Source organism: Tupaia chinensis, unplaced genomic scaffold (genome assembly GCF_000334495.1).
Source record: "Tupaia chinensis unplaced genomic scaffold, TupChi_1.0 Scaffold000494_1, whole genome shotgun sequence".
NCBI classification, from domain to species: Eukaryota; Metazoa; Chordata; class Mammalia; order Scandentia; family Tupaiidae; genus Tupaia; species Tupaia belangeri.
In genome coordinates this window covers 2,135,758-2,145,669 of record NW_006160006.1, presented here as the reverse complement: position 1 = coordinate 2,145,669, position 9,912 = coordinate 2,135,758, and the positions used below count along the sequence as shown (strand labels likewise).

At 54.6% G+C, this 9,912-nt stretch overlaps 1 protein-coding gene and 1 long non-coding RNA gene across 2 annotated transcripts in view; one reads left to right on the top strand and one right to left on the bottom strand.

Annotated features, from left to right (window-relative positions):
- The first annotated feature begins 963 nt into the window (after window positions 1-963).
- LOC106735720 (uncharacterized) lies at window positions 964-4,655 on the top strand. Its single transcript, XR_001370972.2, has 2 exons — window positions 964-2,089; window positions 3,917-4,655. It is a non-coding gene; the product is annotated as an uncharacterized LOC106735720 (long non-coding RNA).
- XPO7 (exportin 7) overlaps window positions 4,546-9,912 on the bottom strand; it is a 44,409-nt gene continuing 39,042 nt past the window's right edge. Inside the window, exons 27-29 of the mRNA XM_014590881.2 lie at window positions 8,630-8,728; window positions 7,945-8,072; window positions 4,546-6,054 (exon numbers count right to left, since the gene is read on the bottom strand). Coding sequence (XP_014446367.1) covers window positions 5,961-6,054; window positions 7,945-8,072; window positions 8,630-8,728 — 321 coding nt within the window. The 3' untranslated portion in view covers window positions 4,546-5,960. The remainder of the gene's footprint in view (window positions 6,055-7,944; window positions 8,073-8,629; window positions 8,729-9,912) is intronic.

Here is a 9,912-nt window from a genome sequence, read left to right as displayed (position 1 = left end):
CCAACTGCTGGTCCTCCCCCCCACCCCCGCTTGTTTTTAATGTAAACTAAACTTGCATTCCTAGTTCCAAGCTCATCTGTCTTTATATATCGTTGAATTTAACACTATATACATATATACGAATTTTTACATCCTATGTTCAAGATTATACTAATGAAAAAAAATTCTTTTAATGTCTTCAGTTTTGGTACTTGGGAAATGCGTGTTTCATAACCTGAGCTGGGAAGTGTTCCTCCGTCCTCCGAGATGGTGTGACTGGGGTCCCTTTTCTGTGGACATCTGTCCCAGGCCCGGCCGCAGGGGCAGGGGTGCTCCTGGATGAGTCCCACTCGGGCTCGGCAAGCACACGCCCCATTCCCCCGGCCGCCTGGTCCTCCTCGGCTGCTGCTGCCTCCTGGAGCCGGGGGTGGAGTCACTCCGAATCCGGCTGGCCAGGTAGCCGGGGTCATTCCGTCTCCACCGCCCCACTGCCGGTCTTGGTTCAGATCCACATCGCCCAGCAACTCGGGGGTTAAAAGTGACTGGCAGTCGGGGCCAGCAGGTGGCGGTAGTTGGGGTGCCAGAGCCGCCCACGCCAGCGCGCTGCCTCCGTGCCCCAAATCCCGAGAATGGAGGGGAAGGGGCTGTGTGGCCGCCCCCACGGGGTGACGGCGCACTTTCCCGCGAGCGCATGCGCTCTATGGAAGGAAAAAAAGAAACCCGCCAAGTGACCGTCGGACATTTAAGAACTTTGGGGAGAAAAACCCAACCCCGAACCGACAGGCCGACGCCCCCGCGGCCGTGGCAGGGCCTAGCGAGGCGCGCTGCGTGGCTGTGGGCGTGCTGTCTCGGCGCGCGCGAACCCCGACCCGCAACCACGAGCGCCAGGCTGGGCCAGACTGGCTGGACAGAGTCCCGACGGCGCCTGCGCGGGGCGGGACCCCCTCCGACGGAAGAGGCGCGGGGCCACTTCCGGGGCCGCGGCCTGTCGGGAAGGCGGGGCGTGCCCGGCTTCCGCCCTTTCCCTCCGGGCAGAGCGGGGGCGGCCCGCTCCCCACGTCCTCGCCGTTCGCGGTGGCGCGGCCCGGCCCCGGCTCGTCCGGAGCACGGGGGAGTGGGTTAGAACACCCCGAGTCAGTAGGTGGGCGAGGAGCCCCCAAGACTTACTCTCAGGCACGGGGCGCTACGGGGACTTTAGAGGGAGCGGGCCCGACTCTGGGTCTGGGAAAGGGTGGGTGAGCAGAGGGCCCGCGAGTGTAGACAGAGAGGGTTCCGCAGGCCGGGAAGAGGCGAGGAGGAGGTCGGGGCAGACGCAGGTGCAGCCCAAGGGGGAGTTCCTTGCTGCGTGGCTTGGTGCTGCAGCTGGTGACCCGGTCTGCCTCAGGCTGCGGGTGTTTTCTGACGGAATGGCAGTAGCCTGCTGGCCACTGAGATTACAGATGCCTCCCTCCCACTGCTCTACTGGCTACTCCAGCCGGTTCCAGTTGAACTAACTTGGCCGTGAGAAGGTGCTTTATGTCACTACACCAAGGGATCGGTGTCAGAGAGAGCGCTGCGGGAAGGCTTGGGCTTCGGATGGGACCTGCCGGACTTGTGCAGTGGCCCTTGGCTTCACGTGAGGCCAGGTCCACCGTCCACCGGCCTTCTGCAGGGCTGTCCCCTCCTGCAGACCTTGCTTTGTGAGTCAGTAGCCGGGTGGGCGATGCACTCTTGGCTCCTTTGCAACTCAGCCCCGGCTGCGTGGGGCTTCTGCACACTGAGCTGCGACTTGGTGCCTCTCCAGCGGGTTTCAATAAGCAGTTTTACTGTGAAGTCGTTTGTACTATGGAGGGGTCTTATATGGAAGAGTGGAAATTTGCCTTGCAAATGACTTTTCCTGTGCTGACCATCTAAAAAAAGTATTTGGCCCTTGGGGCCAGCAGGGGGCATGGTGGTTAAGGCACTGGATTTCCACATGGCTGACAACTGTTGTAATCCCAGACCTGGTGGCTTGAAAGTCATGCAGGAGGCATTGGCATACGTGCCCAAATCACAAGAAAAGAATGGAGAAGGGATTGCAGCGTGGCCATCCCTGCCTGGGTGATTGCTCCCTCCTTCTCTCCTGTCTCTGGTGAGTGCATGCACCCTATGGCAAAAACCTAACAAAAAAAGTATTTGGCCCAGAGTAGATGCTGAGTATTCTTTTTTTTTTTTTTTTAAAGAATTATTTTTATTAACTTTATTTAAGTGACAGAGAGAGGGAAAGTGAAAAAGCAAGCTGCCAGGTTGGAGACTCAAACCATGGTTGGCCATGCGGGAGTCCCGTGCCCTTAACTATCCTGACACCTGCCGGCGGCCCCGATGGCAAGTATCTTGAGTGAACACATGAGAGCGGGCAGCAGACTGCAGTGAGGACCATGCAGGTCTCAGGTCCCATGCCTGGCAGTGGTCCCTTCAGTGGACCCACAGTCCCTGAAACACCAGTGTGTTCACCAGTGCTTTCAGGGTAGCTAAGACCCAAGAGGAATGAAGGACTCAGAAGACAAGCCACAGGACAAGACCCTCAGACGTTACCTGGCGTCTAACTGGTAGTCGATTAGTTAGGGCTGGCGAGTACATTGTATCCTCTCAAACTTATTTTTAAAATGTTTAAAGAACTGGGACTTTTACTTTGTATGATTTACTTTTTTCTTTTAAAATTAAATTTAAATTTATTTATTTAAATTTGACCAGAGAGGGACACAGAGCAAGCTAGAGCTAGAGAGGGAGGGAGAGTAAGAAAGCAAGCTGCCAGGTCTGGGACTAGAACGGAGGTTGGCCACGTGGGAGTCCAGCACCCTTAACCACCACACCACCTGCCAGCCCCTGATTTACACTTTCCAAGGTTTAGTTGTCGGATTTATGGCTTTCACTAGTCTCTTGTTTTGACATTTGACACTGGCAGATTAGATGTCAAGAGCAGGTTACATCTAGCCAGTCTGCGGTGAGGACAGGGCGGGCTCAGGGCAGACAGTGGACGGGGAGGTGTAACCGTGTTGCCCCACGACTGCGGGTGTCCTGCAAGCGGTCTGTCTCTGTGCCTGGTTGAGATTTCACAGGGTACTACAACATTTTTCCACTTGGGAGAATAAGCAGTCCTTACAAAGTAAATGCTGAGAGAACTAAAAATGATTTTTTTCTTAATATGCTGTTACTAGAAAATTGACACTTCTGCTGAGAGTCATTACTTCTTAAAATTTAAAAAAGGAAATTGTGGGGGCCAGCCTGGTGGCCGAGGTGCCGGGCTCCCACACGGCCGGCCGTGGGCTGAGTCCTGGATCTCTCCCACGCGGCCGGCCGTGGTCTGAGTCCTGGATCTGGCGGCTTGCTTTCCCACTTCCTCTGTGGCGAGTGCATGTGCCCTGTAGCAAATGAAAAATAATCATTATAAATGAAATAAATGAGAGTAAATTGTGACGCCGGGCCAATCCTTTCTCCCTCTGTCCGAGTTACACTTGAGCGGGAGCAGCCCTGATTTGGGGCGAGCCGAGACGCACCCACACGGTGCAGTATTGTCTGAAGGGCCGAGGTGTGTGCAGCGTGGAGTGTGGCTTGTGTCAGCGGACACTGTCAGACACCTGAGCGAGGGGACGCAGGGCCAGGAAGGGGCCGCGAAGCTCCCCGATGAACTCACGTTTGCCTGAGTAAAACCACTCGCGGTCGCACGTGTTGGATTGAACTGCGTGGAGTTTGGCACCCCTCCCAGCTGTAGATGGAGGTCTGCCAGCAGTTCCCAAGGGACATTTCACGAGGGACCCGCGGTGACCCGGCTGTGTGGCGCACCGGGAAGTCCCTTTCTGGAGGTTTCTGCTGTGAGATTATTCTGTGGGAGGCAGGAGCAGCCCGGGGCCTTGCTGATCAGCCAGTGCTCGGGGCGTTGGGGAAGGGGTCCCCTTGAGCGCCTGTGCGTTTCTCTCAGGTTCGCAGAACGGGAATCCGGGTCCTGGTGCTCGTGCCGGGTGTTCTGTGTACCCTGAAATGCCACCGTGTGCATCTCCATCAGGCTGAGGTGGAACTGGACTAAGGTGAGCAGATTCTGCCTGCCCCCTAGCCGTGGCAGTGTCACCTTCTGCCTCCCAGTACCTTAGCGCTGAGGTCACGGCGGTGCCAGGAGGGCTGTAGCCGCGGAGCTAGGTGGTGGCACATCCGGAGACAGACACAGGCCTCTGCACCTCTGCCCTTCCCTCACGTGGGGACTCCCGGGCGGGGACAAGTTCCCGTCAGAACTAGCGTCCTTCACTTGACCACCTGCCCTGTGCAGCCTGCGGGGACGCCAGGGGACGTTTGCCCCCGAGTTACCAGGAACGAGGCCCAGCCCCTCGGAGGAGCAGACGGTGGGGCACAGCCCTTTCAGTGGCCCCTTGTCTGCCTGGAGCAGCGGGGCAGAGCGACCTCTCGGAGCTGGGGACAATGGCGCCGCCACGAGTGCTTGTGGGCTAAGCCAAGGACTCAAGGCAGGCTTAGTCCGGAGAGGAAGCTGACGAGGCCTTCACGCTGGGAGCGAGACGTGTCCTGGGCACACACCAGACTGCACTGCGGAGGCCAGGCCAGTAGAAACCATTGACGTTTATTGGCGGTCACAATGCGTACACTGGATGCAGCAAACACCCTTACAAGTCTATCCGCAACCTGATCGGGAGAAAGGGCTCACCACAGTCGCCAGAGAAGGGGAAGTGGACAGGCTCGTTTCTGGGGGTGGAGGAGAGAAATAAAAGTAAAACCTAATTGACGCGTGTCCCATGGGCAAGAGCCGAACTAGAGAAGTGTGCAGCTAGCAGCAACGGTTGTGGGAGGGTACAAGGCAAGGGGCTTTCTCCAGTAATTGCCTCTGCAGGTTAATGTTTTTAATATTCAAAACATTTATTATGGTTTTCATTTTATAAAAATGTATATTTTTAAAGGGGTGGGAGGGTGTTAAATACTTCATGCTAGGTAGACCTTGTTATTAAGAACCCCTCCACTGCAGGCCCTCCTCCAGCTCACACACTCAGACTGCAGGTACATATATAAATATCACACGCACACACCCACGCGCACGGCCCCAGGGCGGGGAAGACTGAGTTGCTGGCCACGGCAGCCAGGCCTCTGCGTCTGGGGGACTCATCCAGACTCGCTCAGCAGGAGCAGCCGGCTCAACGACCTCTGGCCTCCACCTTCGCAGAGACCGAGAACCTTAAAACACACAGTTGAACCCAACTTTTAAAAGCAAGAGGCATCTGAGGATGAGGATAAGTGAGAGGGTGGAGAGGAGGACACCAGCACCTCCAGCTGGAGTTATCTGTCCCCAGAGAGGCAGAGGGCCCTAGGGCACCTCAGGGGAGGGGCGGGGCGCTCCGGCATGGCTTCGCGTTCCTAATAACAAGGGTTAATACAGTAAGTGACCACTTTCGGGGCGAGGAAAGGGCAATAAGAAAAAATATACATTTGGAATTTTTACCTTTTTTTCTGCCTCTCTACACTGTGTCACTAAATATATCTCTGCACTTCCACACACCCTTGTCGGGAAAGCTTCAGGCCACCAGCACACGCGTCCCTCCCTCGCACACGCAACCCCTCGCATCCGCATCGGTGCACTAGGCTCTGTAAAAATTTCTCAGTCACACTTTTTGTTTTAAACTTGAGTCAATATAAACCTTGTTCAAAATGTTATGAAAAAATGTACATGTTTATACAAGGCAGGTTGTGGCAGGACGCTGGGGTTCTGCCCCACGGTGACCCCAGGAGGGGCTGGAGTCGCAGCCAGTTGTGTCTCTCCTCCCACCACCGTCACCAGCCCCGGCACCAGCAGCGCCCTGCCGTGAGTGCACGCACACCCCATTCCCGGGGAGCAGCGAGTTGCCCGTTGCTGTCTCCCCACACCCCTGGAGAGAGGAGCCAGGATCAGCCAGGCCCTCTCCTTGCAACTGCTCGCCCCGGGCCCGACCAAAGGGACGTGCTCTGTACAGGTAGAGTCCGAAGAGGTGTCAGCTCATCATGTCATTGCTGTTGACGCCGTAAGTGGAATTCTTCATCGAGTCGTTGACCTCCCGACGGAACGCCGACAGGTTCTGGGTGAACCTGCAGAGAGGGCGCGTGGGTTGGGGGGCAGGGGCGGGTCTTTGCCCAAAAGGTTCCTAGCAGGGAGAGGGCTCCTCAGAAGTGGGATGCTGGGCCTGATGGTTCTGTTAAGGTCAGGTCATCTCAGCCTGAAGGCTCCAGGAGGGATGGCCTAGTCCTGTCCCTCTTTCTGCCTGGCAGGCTGACATCGGGCAAAATGGGGGCCCCTGTGGGCCACCTGGGGCTCATGGCAGCACAGATGGAATCTCACTGAGAGGTGGGGCACGTGCAGTCTCATTTCCCAAAGCCAAGAGATCAGGTGCTGAGCAGTGCCGTCCACACGGCTGCTGAGCAATGCAGTGGCCAGGGCGACTGAGGACCTCACTCCACGTTAGCACCCAGTGTCCCAGGACAGTCGTGGTGAGGTGGTGAAGGCAGCTGGACCCCACATGGCTACTGTGTGGTTTGGGCCCTGGACCCAGTGGCTTGAAAAACATGCTGGGTGCGTGTGTGCGCATGCCTGCCCCAAATCCCGAAAGACATGGAGAAGGGTGCTGTGACAAGCCCTGTTGGGGATGGTTTCTCACAGTCCTTTTTTTCCGCTTTCCCTGGTGAACACATGTGCCCTCTAGCAAATAAACAAACAAAAAAACAACCAAGTGCTCAAAGAGCACCTTAACTTTAAATCAAAATGCCTTGTTTTAAATTAAAATCAAATAAAATAATTAAAACCCCAAGTATTTGGCCAACAGGTGTTGTGGTGAAGACAGCTGGATCCCACATGGCCAGCGAAGCAGTTTGAGTCCCAGACCCAGCAGCGTGAAAAAAACACTGGGTGCACATGCACGCGCGCCCAAAGGAGAATGGAGCAGAAGGAATTATGGCGTGGCCAACCTCCCAGGGTGATTTCCCACTACCCCCCAATCTCTCTTTCTCGTGGGACTTCTCATCACACTTCCCGCTCTCTAATAACAGCACATGCTGTTAGACAAAAAACACAAACCCAGATAGTCAACTTAGTTTCTAGAAAACGTCAAGTATTTTTGGAGCAACCTGAGTGTGCAAATCTACAATGTCAACCAAAAATCTATGAAATCAAAATTCAGATACATTCTTTCCAACAGATACTTAGTAATCTGAATTGACATGTACTGGTAACAGTAAAATAAACAGGATTTTGAAGACTTAGGACAAAAAAAAGAAGGTTAAAGTTCTCAATATTTAAATGTTGACATGAGCTCTGGCAGTGGCATGGTGGTTAAGGTGCTGGACCCCCACATGGCCAACTTTGGTTTGAGTCTCGGACCTGGTGGCTTGCTTTCTCTCCCCCTGACTCCGGTGTGTGTGTGTGTCCTGGTCTCTGTCTGATCAAATTAAAATATAGTAATAATAAATAAAATACAAATATTGACATGATATTTTAGATGCACCGGGTGGCATGCAATACGTTGTTAAAATGAACTTTGCTTAAATGTGGCCGCAGGTCAAGCATCCCTTATCTGAAATGTTTGGGGGCCAGAAGCGTTTTGGATTTTGGAATATCTGCAGAGCACAATGAGGTTTCTAGGGATGAGACCCAAGTTGCAGCACGGAATCTATTTCTGTTTTATCCCCCATACACAGCCTGAAGGTAACCTCTCGCGGTGTTTCTGCGCGGCAGTACTTTTGCCTGTGACCCATCACGTGAGGTCAGGTGTGGCATTTTTCACTTGTGGTGTCATGCTGCTCTATGAAAAAGTTTTGCATTTTTGCCCATTTGGGATTTGGGATGCCTGACCTGTACTAGAAATGTGAAATTACCCACGTGGCTGGCTTGTCTACTGGACAGCACTGCTTCGCTGGCCTCCATGTGGCTGCAGAACTCCGAAGGACCCCCGTTTCTGATTTCTTGGCAGGGCTCTCTGTACTCACCTGTCTCTGTTTTTCGTAAGAAGGTTTCGCTCGATGCCTTCCATTAGGTTTTCAAAACACAGGTGCATAGCCTGCTGCTTCTCTGGTGGCTGGCTGTTCACGATACTGTTCCTTAGGTCAGAGAAATACTGCAGGGCACGGAGGAGACACCAAGTGAGAAGGCGGGGAAGGCGTGTGAGCTGTCACCTGCCGGCTGGGGGATGTCCTCTGTGAAGGAATGGACTAGCCACTGAAATCAGGTCTTTTCTTTTCTTTTTTTTAAAATTCAGGCAAGTACTTATAGGACAATATGTTTTTATCATACTTAAAAATCAAGATTTTAAAATTGGTAAAGCATTTTAAGGTTTGTCTGATCCAGACCCTCTTTGTGAGAATCTCAAGACTTGCTCACGGCAGAGGTGGAACACAGACTCAGGTCTGGGTGCTCCAGTTCAGTCTCCTTATCAAGGGTTTCTCTTACTCCCTGGAGGAAACCCCTCTTCCTTTATCCTTTTTCTGTCTCCCTGCCAAGTAAGCTGACTCCTAACGGCCAAGTGATGGTATGGTGTTCCAAGCATGGATGGGAGTGCTCAGAAAACTGCTGTGCACCACTGTGGGGAGTCTAGCTGACTCGCACCCTCGGGGTGGAAGCCAAGGGTGCGCCTCCCACTGCTGTGCCCAGGCCCCAGGGAGCTGGCTCGCCCACCTTTTCATTAAGGAGTATCAGGCCGAGCAGGGGTCGGGACATGGACCACTGGTTCCTGCAGTCTTCGAAGATGATGATGTTCAGCACCGTGGACAGCATCTGAAAGCGGAGCACGAGGAGGTGACCCAGAGTGCTGAGGGCTACCCCAACAGTCCAAACCAAGGAGGGTGTGTGAGGTGCGGCGTGCTCTGTACCACAGGACAAGGCAGACAGGCTTGGGGAGCTCATTCTAGTCTTCTGGGTCAAGGCAGGCTTTTATTCTGTCCCTGTGGCACTTCCTTTTCCTGGTCTCTAAATGGGTTTGATAATTTCATTTACAAGTGGACCTCCCCAGTTTATTCTGACTTGTAGGGAATGGAAGATCAAGCAATCAAAACTACAGTAGGCAAGACCACCTGGTCTCCAGGCGCTGGTCGGGGGGAATGCATTGCTTTGTGGATGTAATGGGCTGTGTGTTTCCACAAAGGCGGGGCTGGCTAAGGCCGCAACAATTCTACTGACCCCGCTTCCCAACCAGATCTCACCTAGGGCTGAGCATGTCTACGAGTTGCTTCAGATCTTATTTCTGTAGCATGTAAACAGAGTAAGGGCAAATGCACGGTTTGACCTCTGCGTGGGCCATCCTGTTTCTAGCCACCTCATGATCACGAGGTGAGGCTGGGCTTGGGTGGACCCTTGTAAAAGTGAGTGACCCTCTGATTTCTGGAGGGCTGGCGATTGATGCAGAAGCCCCTCTGCTTCCAAGACGTGAAACAGCCTGAAAGCGAGGCCTGATACCCCCGTAGGAAGGCACTAGCCATGGCTGAGCGCCCGGTGGGAGGAGAGATGCCAAGGGGGCAGTGTCTTCTTGCTGTCCCGCATTCCTGTTTCTGTTCTCAATAGGGAGCACCGCCAGAGGAGGGCAAGCAGAGGGCTCAGTGCGACGCAGAAGTCAGACTTCCTACACCCAGTGCTCGCTAGCAAGCTCAGCTGCACGGCACCATGAAGACCTGAACGTCCCCGTGAAGACCCAAACAACACCGCCTGCTGCGGTGTCGGTCCCGGCTGCGGATGCCCTGGCTGCCTCCCACGCCACCCCACCTGCTGGATCATCTCCGGATGCTGCTGCATGATGTGCAGGAAGCGGTCGCTCTCCTGGCTCAGGGGTGTGGTCCTCTTCTTGGTGCTGCGTGACAGCTGCTTGAAGAGGTACGTCACGATGTGGTCCAGGCAGGAGCAGCAGCCTGTGCACACCATGGTGTCTGCGAGGGAGAGGCAGGGGGGGGGCGGGGGCGGGGGCGCGC